The following is a 15464-nucleotide window of genomic DNA, read 5'->3' on the forward strand; positions in this document are numbered from 1 at the left end:
TGCTCAAGATCACACAGCTAGGTAATTATTAAGTGTCTGAGGCTAGATTTGAACTCAGGTCCTCCTGACTCCAGGGTGTTACTCTATTTACTGTGCCACCTAGCTGCCCAGCTGACCCTCTTTGGGATGGGTTGGCATAGGGGAGACTCATGAAGCAGTCTTGGATTTCTATAGGAACAGGTAGAGTCCCCTTGCCTTGGATGGTTCTCAACTGGCACCATATTATAAGGCAGGCAGCTGGGCTTCTAGCTTAAGGAGGAGAAGGAGAGGGGGTCAGTCACCACCATGGATTCTCTTCCATTCCTGTGTAATAACTATTTTATATAATATTCATTTTCCCTCCCACCCTTGCCCAGGAAATAAAGATGAGGCCAAGATTCAAGTCTGCCTTTCTTCTTCATGCATTTCTTCTTTCACTTCTCCCTTTGCTAGAGCTAAGGACAGGGAATGAGGAAAGGGGAGCTATTCTTGCTTTCCCCCATAACTGGGGTACAGGTGTAAAGCTGGCATGCTGAGCTGCTTGTGCCCTTTCACAATTCGAGGGCTTGGAATCTGGAAAAGAAAAATAAAAGAAAAGGAAGAGGCCTGAGTTCTGTTCTCTTGCCTCTTCCCCCCATCCCTTCCATATATCATAAAACAGCTGCCCTTGGGAGGGTCCTCCCTTCATGACCTTGCCCTTGCCCTCACTCACTCATTTCCTTACCTCAGGGCTGCTGAAGGCCTTAATGGGGCTAAGGTTTCTGAATGTATCTCGAGCAATCTCTGCAGCTGAGGGTGGACGAGGCACCAGACCCAAGTCCCCAGGCCTATAAGGCTGAATGTTGGTCAGTTGCTGGAACAGAGGTGTGGGTTCAAGCTGCTGAGAACTGAGAGGAAAGAGAGGGTTGAAGGGACCCCTAAAATCTACCTGTAAGACTCCTCTCTTCCCCAATTTTGCACATTTCAAAACCCAACTCAAATCTCTCCTCCTTGAAGATGAGTCTCAGATCATTACTTACGTTTCCTCACTCATTGCCAAGAGGGACTGGAGCGAGGGGGACTTAATTGGAGGAGGCACAAACTCAGGGATATGGGGCTCCACAATCAGAGCTTCATTCAGCATCATCAACAGCTGCCGTAGCATCTCCTTTCTCCCCAACTGGAATAACAGGTCTACCTCCCCAGTCTCTGTTTTCTCAGGTTGTGTCTGGCGGGGGTGGGGATCAGGAAGAAGATAAGTCCAAATATGTGGAAAGAGGTTGACCTTATGAGTCCTCATCAACTTTCCCACTCCCCCTGCCTCCATCTGCACAGATCCTAATTAACTGTATCACAGCAGTCAAATGCAGCACCTGTCTCACACACAGAGATTTACCACTTTGGGTGCTTGAATTAGTATCATCCCAGTCCTCTTTGGACAAGGGTTATCCCTTTGAGACACATGGGGAAGCTGAGTCCAAGAGATGGGACATAACATGCTTTGTGACATGAGTGAGTCACCTCCCATTTCTGGGACTCAGTTTATTAATCTACAAAATGGGGAGGTTAAAATTGGTGGTCTCCAAGACTCTTTCCAATCCTGGCATGGTTCTAGATATGAAGTGTTTAGAGAGTCATACAGGGAGTTAATGGCAGAGATGAGAGCAGAATTCAGGGCTCCCTGAGCTTTCATTTCCTTCCCTATGATATTACAGAGAGTTAAATGAGATAAAGGATGTAGAAGTACTTTGTTCACTGAAGCACTGCTGTGAGTACTTATGACATTGCACTGAGTTTGTTTAAACGGTGATGACACCTAGTATTCTTTGGGTTTCCCCCATTACTCATTTCTGCCCATTGACCTAAAGCCTTTGGACATGTAATGTAGTATACAGTTTTGAACAGTTCTCTTCCTCTAGGATCTTAGCCTTGGCTGGTTACATCTTCAGCAATGGTCTACATACACACCTTTAGCAAGTCTTGGAGGTGGCAAGTGGTTTTGGTCAACAAAACCTCCAGGCTTTGCCGATTATCCTTCTCCTTTTCCAGTTCCTTTGCCAGTCTTCTCCCCTCTGCCTTCTGGCTATTCAGTTGTCTTCTTAAGTCCCGTATCTTGTCCCTGAGGATCCAGGAACAGAGCACTATGAGCCATTGACCTTCCATCCACTGTATCCCCTCTCCCTGCAGTAGATAAAGTGTTGGACTTGAAGGTAAGAAGAACTAGAGTTCTAATCCTGCCTCAGGCCTTTCCTGTGTAACTCTGGACAAGTTACTTAATCTCTCTCAACCTCAGTTTCCTTATCTATGAAATGAGGCTAATAAAGAATCAATTTCCTAGGGTTGTTGTGGGGATCAAATGAGGTACCATCTGCATAGAACTTTGCAAAACTTAAAGAGCTATATAAATACTAGCTATTATCACTTTCATCATATTGTTATTAGTTATTACTACCATCATTATCATTGTTATTACCATCACCATCATTATTATTACTATTATTATCATAATCATTATTATAATTATCATCATCATCATTCTTATTATGTGATGATTAAAAGGAGGAGAAGGAATAAGAGGAGGAGGAGGAGGAGGAGGAGGAGGAGGAGGAGGAGGAGGAGGATGGTGACCTGTAAGGAAGAGAGAGTTGCACACTGGGATGGCTGCATTAGCCAGAATCAGCATTTCTTGATGTTACTTTTCTTGACCATGAGAGGGTACATGAATGGTTTGGTCCCTCCTTGTGTCTAAACTGGTCTGGAACTAGAGTTAAACCATAATTTGTAGAGCTAAAAGTGACATCAAGAAATCATTTCTGTCTCCTACATCTCAGAGATAGAAACAGAATCCCAGAGAATGGAAGTATCCATGTTCAAACCATGCAAAGTTTAAAATAGAATCAAGTTTGGGAGCCAGATCTCTTCACTCCCAGGTTAGTAATCTTTCCCAAGGCCACATCCTAATATCCCCCCAATAAATATTTGGGGATTCAATGGTTGGTTACTCTGTGTGAGCAGAGTTCTGACTTCTTATGCTGGGTTCTCAGCTAATAGGTGAACTTTCCACCCTTCTTTCTCTCATTGCTCTCCTGGAGAAAGGGTAAAGTCATCTTACTTTAGCTCTTTGTTGTCTTCCTGCACCTGTTGAACCGAAGTCTCTGCCTTTCTCAATATAATCTGAAGCTGGTCAACTTCAATTTCTGCATGCTGCTGCTGCTGGCACTTTTCAGAAAGAAGTTGGATCACCTAGGGGAGAAAGGAGATGCCAAGAGTTAGAAATTGTATAAACAATCCATATGATAAGCTCCCATCCCAGGATAGGTTGGGATCTTTGTAAGGTGGTTTACAGGGTTGAAACAAATCATATTATGCTTTCTCCATGTCCCTAGTGTATATATATTAGTTTAAATATACACAGTTAGATGATAGATAGATAGATAAATGTATAAATAGATGTATGTGCATACATATATTTAACAAATGAACTGTTGTTTCTCTTGCCTACCAACATCCACATCCATCCAATCTTTCCTTTCCTTTAAATCCACTTTAGTGAAGCCTTTCCTGGAGGATCTCCCTCCCCCTCCCACTGTACTACTTATTTAGCACTTTGCTGTCTTGTGGCATCTCTTGTATTGCCTTGTCAAATCATCTGTTGTACTCTCTACATTTAATTCTCTCTCTCTCCAACTAGGCTTGTAAGCTACTTGAAGGTATCAACAGTCTTTATACAGAGATGACTCTATTATCAAAGAGGACACATCCCAATGAGATACATCCAGTTATAGGCCATTTGGGACCAGAATAGACACATGACATCTCTTTGGGTGTAATGGGTCATTTTGAAATGTGGGAGGGCAGAGGAGGGTCATGTTATCATAGTACCTGCCTTATGAAGAAAAGGAAATTTTTTAAAAAAGTTCTATGCCTCCACCCTCAACAAAAAAAATTGTGTTTGGAAGCTTTCTTACCAGATATGAATATAGCATAGAAGTCCTTGTAATGAATTTCATAACATATGGTGTGAAAACATAATGAAATATAAACTCGGACTGAAATCTGACTATTTGGAAGATTCCTGGGATAAAGAACATAACCTTCCTTCTCTTTTATCTGGGTCTCAATGATCAATCATTAGGTTACTACAATTTATTCTCCAGGCTAAACAGGGCACTTAGAACTAAAAAAAACCATTCTTTGCAATGTACCTCGGGCAAGTTACAAGATCCTAGAGTTTGTTCTCTGGAGAAAACCTAGTCCTGTCCTATTTACCCCTCCTTGGGGAAATCATTCAAAGCCATGGACACTTCTTTATAGGCCAGGAAGATTTCAGTTCATTAGTTCTTCCAGAAGATGAAAAAAAGGATGAAAAAGAGAGGAGGAAGAATAGAGAAAAAAGGAAAAAAGGAGATTTTTGCATTTCTTAAGGACAGGCTTGACTGCTCTCATTACTTGAAGCATCTGTCAGCACCTCTACGTCGGACAGCTCCCTGGAAGCTACCAAAACCTTGGATGTAAATTTGAGTTTTAAAAGATGCTCAATTTTAACAAAATTTTGTTGACTGCCTATTCTGTGTCAAACACTGTGCCAGGACCAGGTTAGATTTAAAAAGACATATAGAACACTCCCTAGTTTTATTCATTTAGGTAGTACTGAATTTCCTTTGTTTGTCATCCTGATTCTTTACCTGTACATCCTGTTTCTCTCCCAGCACCTGTTCCTCACCTCTACCTCTATTACAGTGATGCTAGGAGGAAAAATTCCTCCTAAAAATTAATTTCTTTCAGATATCTTCATTCTTCCCCACCCCAGCTTCCTAAGCAAGAATTCATAAACCCCTGATAAGCCCCTCTTTTAGTACAGGGCATCAATGTACATATAGGTCAGACCCTTCCTCAGTACAGACATTGCAGGTCATACCTTGATATGAGTAAGGCTGTCTTTGGCCATGGTCTTCTCATTTTTCTCCAAAAAGGCCAGTTGTTTGCACATTTCTACTTTAGACTCTTTCAACTCATCATTCTCCTTTGTCTGCTTCAAGTTTCCAGAGTTTATTTTGACCAGATCCAAGGCCACCATCACATTTTCTCGGATAGTTCTCTTTGTTGTCTCTGCCATCTGGGAGGTAGCAACTTTGCGAAACTCAGCTGCTACTGTGTTTATACGATGAATTATGTCCTTCATTAGTCTTTGTAAAATAGAGAAAAGGAGTGAGTTTGATGCCCAGGGCCTTAGGTATTCTTGGAATTCAATTTCAGACCCTTCTTCCTTGAAGTAAAAAAAAAAAATCTTGGTCTTTCTCAGGCCCTGGGATTTTCTGCTGATATTATCCAATCTTATACCTTACAAATTGGATATGGAGTTACCATCAGGGCTAGAACAAATCCCAGAGAATATTTAGGCCAATTATCAATCCTTCATGACTAAAAAATACTGAGGCCCAACATCACACAGGCAAGGTTACATATCTAGGAACTGAGAAATTAATTACCCAGACTCCTATTTCAGTTGCTAAGTTTTGTATGACTAGATGTCTAACCCTCTGATTTGGGTGAATCACTCCCACCCCCACCTTGAGCCATTTAGATAATAGGAACCGACCATCCATCTTTTATTTCACCCAAACCTGTACCCCTATCACTCTCATTCCCCAACCCACATTCCCAATAGGTGTCTCAAACCTTTCTTTATCTGTCAAAGCCTTCTTTTCCATGTGGTAAATATAGGATTTGTAGTCATCTTGTTGCTTCTTTAGTTGCTCCTCCAAAAGAGAGAACTTGGCCAAGAGATCAGTTTTCTGGAATTGGAACTCCTCTAGGGAAGCCAGTTTACCCCCTACCCAGAAAAGACTCTATAAGCAAATGGACCCCAGCACCCTCAAAAGCCTCCAACTGACCTGAAGGTAGACTATATGTGTGGAATGATTTACCTCTGGACATAGACTCCTCCAGCAGGACTCTTCTCTGAACTGAACCTCCACCACTTCACAGCCTTTCAGTGACCTGGTTTGGCCCCACTGATCCAGCCATGTTTGCCACAGCTTCCCAATTCACACCTCTGCTTCATGAAGTCTTCCTGATCTCCCCTGTGCCTAGCATCCCTAGTACCTTTTTTATTTTTTCCCATTTAAAACCTCCCCCTTGGTAAGCCCTCTCTCCTTTTCTTCCATTTATTCAGAATAGATATATTTAAACATTTAGATCAAATCCTACCATCTCCTTTCTTGACCAGTCCACCATGACTTCCCCCTTTTTCAGAAATCTAAAATACTTTGGTGAGGTGTGGCTAATTGACTTATTTATCCAAATGGGTGTTATCCTCTTCAAAGTGGTTCCCTTGGGAAACTGTACATTTGTTTGAAGATCATTTGACCTGTTTCTAGTTCAGTCCTCACAGCCATTTTCCTGGGAAGTATCACCTGCATGGATGTGGTTCGGTAATTGTTTCAATGGGTGCTACAAGCACAACCAATAAAGACCCAGAAGAGAAAGTTGCCACCCAAATCTCTGGCATTGCCAAGTAGTTAAACATCCAAAACTGATATTAATTCATCAGTGGAAATGACATGAAAGATGGATATATTGTGGTAAAGGATATATTACCATCTAATTTGCTACTCTATCCAAAGAAGCATAAAGCCTTTCCATTTGACTTGCAGCTAAGACATTCTGTATGTTATCCCTTCCATTAGAATGTGAGCTTCTTTTTTGTTGTTTTCTTTTTGCAAGGCAAAGGGGTTAAGTGGCTTGCCCAAGGCCACACAGCCAGGTAATTATTAAGTGTCTGAGGCCAGATTTGAACTCAGGTCCTCCTGACTCCAGGGCCGGTGCTCTATCCACTGTGGCACCTAGTTGCCCCAGAATGCGAGCTTCTTGAGGGGAGAAATTGCCCTATTTTTCTATTTGGTATTTTTAGAGACTTACAGAACACTGCTTTGCATATGGTAAATGCTTAAAAAGCACTTTTTTCATTAATTTCATTTCATTTTTTCATTCATGTAGACATTGATTAAAAAAACTTTAGGAACTCTTTAATGAAAAAAGTACTAGAGGCACTAGAGGATAAGGCACTAGTTCTAGAACCATAAGACCTATGTTCAAATCCCAGCTTTGATCTTTACTACCTATGTGACCTTAGTCAAATCATTCAACCTCCCTGGACCTCAATTTCCTCATCTGTACAATGAGGGGATTAGAAAAGATGATCTCTGAGGTCCCTTCCAACTCCTTGTATATGATTCTGTGACTGTAAGCTTTAGATTGGACAGGTTCATCTAGTTTAACCACTTCATTTTATAGAAAAACAAGGATCCAAAAAAGGTTGTAATCTGTCCAAGGATATATAGGTGGTAGTTAGTAGAACTTTTTCTGTGATTTTTTTTTAATTTTTGCAAGGCACTGGGGTTAAGTGACTTGCCTAAGGTCACACAGCTAGGTAATTATTAAGTGTCTGAGACTGAATTTGAACTCAGGCCCTCCTGACTCCAGGGCTGGTACTCTATTTGCTTTGCCACCTAGCTGCCCCTGGTGGAACTTTTATATGAACCTATGTCCTCCAACTCCAAATTAAATTTGAATGAAAATCAACACAAGTAATTTATAATCATGTCTGGTGAAAAAGGTGGTATGTTCTGGTATCAAAAACAAGATATACTCTTGTCTCAATACTAAATTTTAAAAATTTTATCCATTAAATGGCTCTGAAGGCAATCTTGAAAAAAAAGATTTCAGAAATAATTTAAGCACCAGCAGCCTTTCTGGAATAAACTTGCAGCTTTTCAGAGGGGACAACCTTGACAGGGTGCTACCCCTTGATATGGCTAAGTTCGGGTACATTTGTTAAATGATCACATTTGTTATTTTCTAGTCGCATTTCTTTGAATAAGAGTTAACATTTTCCGGTTTATTTATATTTATTAAGTCTTTGCCTAGATTAGTAATCTTTCTTGAGGACAGAGATCTGCCTTTTCCTCTTATTTCAATCATCTTGCGGCCTGGACCAGTGGTTGAATGACTTGGAATCTCGAAGATGGTGTAATGGCCTGCTGTTTTGGGCCCTTCCCTTACCTAACATGATATTCTCCATTGTGAGCTGGTCTTTGGTCTCCTGGAATTCATGCCGTACCTGGGCCAGCTGGGCTTCAAAGACATCCTTCTCTATCTCTTTAGAGATCTGCAGGCCCTGAAGTTGTTCATTAAGGTCTGTGATTTCATCCACACGTTGGTTGAGAGTTCGTTTCAGGAAGGACACAACCTCCTTTTTGTTTTGGACCAATTGGTCAAATTCATTCTGGAATGTTTTTTCCTGCTGAGCCAACTCATTCCACTTCTTTTTGTACCTGAGGAAATAGGAAGACAAGGGTTGGAGGAGCAGAATCCTTTCCTGCCATATGACTGTAGACTTGGAACAAGATGCTTAAGAGGATAAGGCTTCAAGAAAGGTTGTCTAGAGATTTCCTAGTGATTTTTCCTAAGCAGGAAATAATAAGCAAAAGTCAGGAAGAAGGGCCATTATGCTCTCTTTCCTACTTCCTAGGAGTACAGAAGAAAATAGCAGGTCCAAAGTAGCAGAAGGGATGCCATAAGAATACTAGAGATCAACATGTGGCTTTAACATTATCAACCTTAAAGAAGTATAAGAAAAATGGAACTCTTCAAAGTTAGGGTCAAGCTGATTTGGCAAGAGTCAAAGAGATTTATGGGTATGTAAAAAGCAACAGCAGTTGTCTACCCAGTGTGATTGTATGTCACACCACACTTTTTTCTTTTTTTTTTTAATTTTTTATTTTCATTTTGTACAAATGTTTTTTTACATTAATAAAATATTCTTGTTTAAGAGTAAACGAAATACCCCCTTCGCCCCATGAATATAGACTTGCTTGAGCAATAAAGTAAAGGGGAGAGAAAAAAAATTGCTTGAGCAATAAAGAGAGGAAAAAAAATTAAAATAAAATAAATAAATAAAATTAAATTAAAAAATAGTAATAATAGTAATAATTGTAGGTATGGCCAGGTGGTGCAATGGACGAAGCACCAGCCCTGGAGCCACAAGCACCCGAGCCCACATCCAGGCCCATAGACCCAACAATCAAAAGAAGAAGAAGAAGAAAAAAAGACCCAAAATAAAATAAAATAGTAATAATAGTAGGGGTGGCTGGGTGGCGGACAGAGCATTGGCCCTTGAGCCAGGAGCACCTGGGTCCAAATCCAGCCTCAGACACCCAAAGACCACTCTGCTATGTGGCCCCAAGCAGGCCACCCAGCCCCATTTGCCCTGCACCCTCCCCCAAATAATAATAATAAAAAATGTGCTTCAGTCTTTGTTCCAACACCAACAGCTCTGTCATGGGTGGATCATCTTCACGGTAAGTCTATCGCAAAAGTTACTTCCATATTTTTGCAACGTTGCCATTGCTGATCGCAACTCCCTCCTTTCTTATTTCTCCACTACCATGTACTATATTTTCTTTCTCCTTTCACACTGACTCTGCTGTAGGGTAGCTGAGTGGCACAGCAGGCAGATCCCTGGTCCTGGGGCCAAGAGGCCCTGAGTCCCCATACCACCCCTTAGGCCCAGAATCCACCTGGCCCCCATGGTCCTGGACAGGCCTTCCCATCCCAGCCCCTTGCAAGAAGTAAAAAAGAAAATGTGTTATATCTGACCACTCTCCCCCCATGGTCCATCCTCTCCTCCTTTATTCATATCCCCACCCCTTCCCCCTGCTCCCCCCTCCTTTTTACTCCAGATGTCTATACCCCACTGAGTATATATACTCTTTCTTCTCCTAGCCACCTCTGATGAGAGCAAAGGTTCCCTCATTCCCCCTTGCCTCTACCCTTCCGTATCATTGCAATAGCTCATTGTAATAAAGAAAAATCCTATTATATGAAATATCTTGGCCTATTCCCCCTCTCCTTTTTCTTTCTCCCATTACATTTCCCTTTTTTTCTATTGACTCCATTTTTATACCATATTTTATCTTTGAATTCAGCTTTCTCCTGTGCTTCAACTATAAAAGTTCCCTCTACCTGCTCTATTAGCTGAGAAGGTTCATATGAGTATTATCAGTGTCATTTTTCTATGCAGGAATACATACAGTTCATCATCATTAAGTCCCTCATATTTTCCCCTTCTCCTCCAATCTCCATGCTTCACCTGAGTCCTATATCTGAAGATCAAACCTTCTGTCCAGCTCTGGCCATTCCAACAGGAACATTTGAAATTCCTCTGGTTCATTGAAAGTCCATCTTTTTCCCTGGAAGAGGACATTCAGCCTTGCTGGGTAATTGATTCTTGGCTGCATTCTAAGCTCTTTTGCCTTCTGGTATATTATATTCCAAGCCCTACAAGCTTCCAATGTAGTTGCTGCTAAGTCCTGTGTGATCCTGACTGCAGCTCCACGATATTTGAACTGTGTCCTTCTGGATGCTTGTAATATTTTCTCTTTGACTTGGGAGTTCTGGAACTTGGCTATAATATTCCTAGGGGTTGGTTTTTTGGGGATCTCTTTCTCGGGGGGATCGGTGGATTCTCTCCATTTCTATTTTGCCCTCTGCTTCTAGTATATCAGGGAAATTTTCCTGTAGTAATTCTTTGAAAATGATGTCAAGGTTCTTTTCCTGATCATGAATTTCAGGTATTCCAATAATTTTTAAATTGTCTTTCCTAAGTCTGTTTTACATATCAGTTGTTTTTTCAATGAGATATTTCTTGTTTTGAAGTATTGATTCCTGACTTCTGGTAAATTCATCCATCTCCCTCAATTCTATTCTTTGTCTGAAGGATTTGTTCTCCTCAGAGAGCTTTCTTATCTCTTTTCCCATCTGGCCAATTTTGCTTTTTAAAGCATTCTTCTCCTCAATAACTTTTTGAACTGTTTTATCCATTTGACCTAAGCTGGTTTTTAGCATGCTATTTTCTTCAGCATTTTTTTTGGATTTCCTTGACTAAGCTGCTGATTTCATTTTCATGTTTTTCCTGCATCTCTCTCATTTCTTTTCCCAGTTTTTCTTCTAACTCCCTCATTTGATTTTCAAAGTCTTTTTTGAGCTCTGTCATAGCCTGATCCCAGTTTCTGTTTTTCTGGGAGTCTTTAGATGCAGGAGCTTGTGTTTCCTCATCTTCAGACTGAGTATATTCATCCTTCTTGGGATCATAGATAATATATTTCTCAATAGTGTTCCTCTTGTTTCTCTGCTTGCTCATTTTCCCAGCCTAAGCCTGTTTTGGGGGTGTTTCCTGAGCTTTTGGGGCACTCCCACAAGGGTCTCAGTGTGTGAGGCTCTGTCCTTCCTCCTGGTCTGTGAATGACCATATGCGTTCCCCTCTGCCACAGGGCTGAGGTGGAGGGGGCCCCTGCTGTTCTGTGTGGGGGCCTAAACTGCAATCAGTATCTGAATGTGTTCAGAGCCCCATAGTCCTGTTCCAGGGGCAGAGGACAGAGCTCTGCAGACTCTCTCTCTTCACTCCCCTCCCTCAGCTCAATAGGTTCATGCCCTGGAGGCTCCTGCTTACCTGCTCTGCCTGCTTCTGTTCCTGGATCTGGGCTGCTGAAAGACCAGGCTTGCTGTGTGCCCTGGGGGCTGGGCTCCATGTGCTTGCTCTGGCAGAAGTCCCCTGCTGTTCCCCCACTTTGTGCCTAGTGCTCCCTGGGGTGTAGCTCAGGAGACTCCCCCACTGCTGTGAGCTGGGACTCCCAGTGCCCTGGGGCTGCCTTCAGGAGGCTGAAGTTCTTTCCCTCTGGCGGGCCACCCCTCCAACCCCGGGGAGCAGAGCCTTTCTGCTCTTTTCCAAGTTACCTTGAGTAGGAGAACTGCCTCTCTCGGTCCCTTTGTAGGTTCTGTCTCTCTAAAGTTTAGTTAGAGTCCTTAGCTTATGAGTTTTATCAGAGTGCCTAAGACTCGATCCTTTCTTGTCGCCATCTTGGCTCCTCGCCCCACACACCACACTTTTCAAAAGCTCTCCTTTGGTCTGTGATCCATACCTGACTCAAGGGCACTAGATATGAAGTCAAGAACTTTGTGATTTTGAGAAAATTTCCCCTCCACCCACCCCCCACTCTGAGGCCTTGGTCCATCCTTGTGAATTGCCTAGCCATTCCTTGTTCAATTCAAATCCCTCATTGGAGGATGGATACATCCCATTGCTTCAATATGATTGAGCTTTTCAGAAAACTGGTTACTCAGGCTCCTCATGAAGAAAAGATAGAGGTGTTGAGTAGTTGAAAGGGGCTCAGAAGGAGGAACTGAACAACTTTGAAGTCAGACTGTAAATTTCCCACCATGGCCCAGAGCCCTCCCAGGAGTCAAGGACATTGACCCTCCATCCATGAACTCTAGCCTACTGGAATCCTCTAACTGTTCTTCAAACTGTTAGAACTGAAAGGGCCCAGAAGAGCCATGTATTCCTACCCCTTCATTTTTATAGATGGGGAGACTGAGGTCCCAGAGTGGGTGGGTGGGTGGGTGGGTGGTAAACTTTCTCAAAATCACAAAGTTAGTTGGAAAAAAAAAGTTACAGTTAACACCAGGCCTCTAGGCTCCATATTCAGAACCCTTGAACCATGAGGGGACCTAGGGCAGTCCTACCCTCCCAGGACCCCAGAATCTGTTGCCCCCGTTGCTCCAGTAGAGTGTACAAGTTTGGCTGGTTGTCGTCTGTGCCTCCTGACTCACTGACCTGTCAAGTCGATTCTCCAAGTCCCGGATTTGGATGTGGTAGGATTCCCGGGTCTCTGTTAGGACTTCCTGGATGGCCTTAGCAGCTGTCTCCATATCTGTTTTCTTCTTTTTCTTCTTCTTCTTGGCCTCTCCCTTTTTCTTGGGAGCCATAACGAACTATACCGGTTGTCCCTTTAAAAGGCCAAGCTGTTGCTAAGGAAGCTGCTTTCCTTCATACATAGCAACAGGAAAGAAGGAGCTAAATTTAAAGGAAACCTGACCTCCTTTATGTTGGGTCTCTGTTCATCCCTTCTATCCCTTCTCCTTGCCTCACCTGACTATGCAAAAATCTTTCCCTTGCCTATGTCTTCTAATTCTCTGCATTCCCATAGATGCTTCCTAAAAAAAATCAGGTTTTTATTATCTCCATCTGCAGTAGCCTCTTTTAAAAGATATTTGTCTTATTTGTGTTTATGCCTTTTGTTTCTATAGAAAATTCATTTTTGAACACATCTCTTGCCATTCCATATCCAATGAATCATCCCCTTGTAACAAAAAATTCAAAAGAAAGTGAGGGGAGTATAGGGAGAACAGCAAAACTAATCAAAGCTTCAAGTTTGTCCAATAGTATATGTAATATTTTTCTACCCATAGTCCTCTATATTTGCAATGAACAGTTTGCTCAGCTTTTCTCTGGGGCTCAACTTGGTCCTTATAATTACAAAGAATTCAGTTTCTTTTTCACTGATGTTCCGTCCATTTCCATTGTTGTGGTCATTGTGTAAACTACCTTTTCCCAGAATTACTTAGTTCAAGTTACAAAGTAAACTTGGCATCAGGGTCATAAATTTAGAGCTGTCCAGTTCTCACCTGTGACTCCATATAATGACCACATCCCAGTACAATGTCTTAGTGAACAGAGTAAACCAAAGTGAAGGTAACCGACAGTTCTCAAACTCATTGTGTTTGGGGAAAGTCCACCCCACCGGTGTGAAGGTTTCCCCCTGGTGGAACAGTCTGATGAAAACAATTTGTTCCAATAGTCATGAGGGTAGGTGAAGCAGAGTGTGCTTCAATGAAGTGTGGAGAATTGAGAGCTTGATCAGACATGGAAGATGACTAGGACATCCACTACATCCCAGGCATTCTCTTGACTTTGACACTGGACTTAGAAGACTGAAAGAGTGAGTGAGGCTGACAACTTAGTACATCCCTATCTCACTTAAATCCAACACACTCAACAACTCACCCTATGATGTCATAGATCCTCTGAAATTGAAGGATGGTGGGACAGCTAAGATGGTGCAGTGAATCGAGTACTGGCCCTGGAGTCAGGAGGACCTGAGTTCAAATGTGGCCTCAGACACTTCTTACTTACTAGCTGTGTGACCTTGGGTAAGTCATAACCCCATTGTCCCACCAAAAAAAAGAAGAAAAAGAGAAAAGAAAACGAAGGATAAATAACAATAGTACCACCTGCATTTTTGAAACATAATTTATTTAGCCATCTCCCAATCTACAAACACCTACTTTGTTACCAGTTCTTTTGCAATGCTTCTTAACTGGCTTCCATGCTGTTTTCTCACTCCTCCAAGTCTTGCTACACTGGTTCTATTACTTGTCTGACTACTTCATCTTGGTCTCCTTTGCTGCATCTTTATCCTGTCATGACCTGTAACCTTAAGTGTCCCCCAAGGGTATGACCTGGCCCTCCTTTTCTTCTCCTTCCACACTGTGTTGCTTGATGATCTCTTTAGCTCCCTGCAGTTGAATACCCAGATCTATTTAACCAGTCTTAATATCTCTCCTGATTTACAGACTCCTATCTCCAACTATCTGTTGGATATCTTGAAACTGGATATTCTGCAGACAGATAGTCTAAGACAGCTTAAACTTGACATATCCAAAATTGAGCTCATCTTTTCACCCAAACCTTCTTCTCTTCCTAACTTCCTTATTAGTATCAAAGGTACCACCCCCCCCACACCCCCAGAGCTCTAGGCTCACAACCTAGGTATCTATTCCTCACTCTCTTTTGCCCTTCTCATAGTCAATCAGTTTCCAAGACCTATTGATTCCCTTTATAACACCTCTTCTATACGTTCCCTTCTTTTTTCCTGACACTGCTAGAATCCTGCTCATCCTGCTCATCATCTCACACCTGAGCCATTGTAATAAGCTTCTAGTTTGTATCCTACCTCAAGTCCATTCTTCACTCAGCTGTCAAATTGATCTTCCTAAAACATAAATCTGATCCCTCTCCTCTCACATACATACCTGCATGCATGTACATACACTCATTACCTTTGGGATCAAATTAAAAATCTCGGTTTGCCTTTTAAAGCCCATTATATCCTGGACCCTTGCAACCTTTCTAGCCTTTTTACACCTTACTTCCCTCTACCTTCTCCTTGATCTAGTTACACTTGACTATCTTACTATTTCTCACAGGTGAAACCCCATTTATCTCCTGACTCTGGACACTTCCACTGGCCCCCAGGCTTGGAATGCTTGCCCTGCTCATCTCCACCTTCTGGCTTCCCTGGCTTCCTTCAGGTCCTAGAGAAGATTCCTGACCTTAATGGCCATCAGAAAGAACTACCCTCATCCTACAGATGAGGAAACAAGAGGTTGAGTGACTTACCTATGTTCACAGGGCTAATAAATTGTCTGAGAAAAGCATTGAACTCATTCTTTAAGGTCTTTTAATTCCCATCTTCTTCATAGAAACTTTGTACAACACTCTAACTTGAACTCATAAGGTACTTTGTATCTTCTTTATGATACCACATTCTGTCTTGTACTATTGAATTTTTGGTGGGAGAGGGGTATCCTATTTTTTGCTTGCT

General features: G+C 42.1%; 1 protein-coding gene and 1 long non-coding RNA gene across 2 annotated transcripts; one reads left to right on the forward strand and one right to left on the reverse strand.

Moving 5' to 3' along the window:
- Positions 1-340: 340 nt before the first annotated feature.
- Positions 341-12938, reverse strand: LOC141505340 (cilia- and flagella-associated protein 157-like). The gene is made up of 9 exons (XM_074211108.1): positions 12635-12938; positions 8023-8294; positions 5638-5791; positions 4877-5144; positions 3071-3201; positions 1927-2077; positions 999-1186; positions 704-866; positions 341-552 (listed from the first exon to the last, which is right to left on the reverse strand). Exons 1-9 carry the CDS (start codon positions 12784-12786, stop codon positions 463-465), a joined length of 1569 nt encoding a protein of 522 aa, XP_074067209.1. The 5' UTR covers positions 12787-12938; the 3' UTR covers positions 341-462.
- A 991-nt stretch (positions 12939-13929) lies between these two features.
- LOC141516781 (uncharacterized) lies at positions 13930-15302 on the forward strand. The gene is made up of 2 exons (XR_012476783.1): positions 13930-14010; positions 15067-15302. It is a non-coding gene; the product is annotated as an uncharacterized LOC141516781 (long non-coding RNA).
- The last annotated feature ends 162 nt before the right edge of the window (positions 15303-15464 follow it).

The sequence above is a fragment of the Macrotis lagotis genome, chromosome 1 (assembly GCF_037893015.1).
Source record: "Macrotis lagotis isolate mMagLag1 chromosome 1, bilby.v1.9.chrom.fasta, whole genome shotgun sequence".
Classification (NCBI taxonomy): Eukaryota; Metazoa; Chordata; class Mammalia; order Peramelemorphia; family Peramelidae; genus Macrotis; species Macrotis lagotis.

Bases quoted from the DNA above. Each gene is read 5' to 3' on its own strand.
- LOC141505340 (XM_074211108.1), bottom strand. From the start codon at position 12,786: ATGGCTCCCAAGAAAAAGGGAGAGGCCAAGAAGAAGAAGAAAAAGAAG. The intron at 1,187-1,926 runs GTGTGTATGTAG...CACCCCCGCCAG, and splicing joins ACCTCCAAGACTTGCTAAAG to ACACAACCTGAGAAAACAGA. The intron at 553-703 runs GTAAGGAAATGA...TTTCTTTTCCAG, and splicing joins AGGCCTTCAGCAGCCCTGAG to ATTCCAAGCCCTCGAATTGT.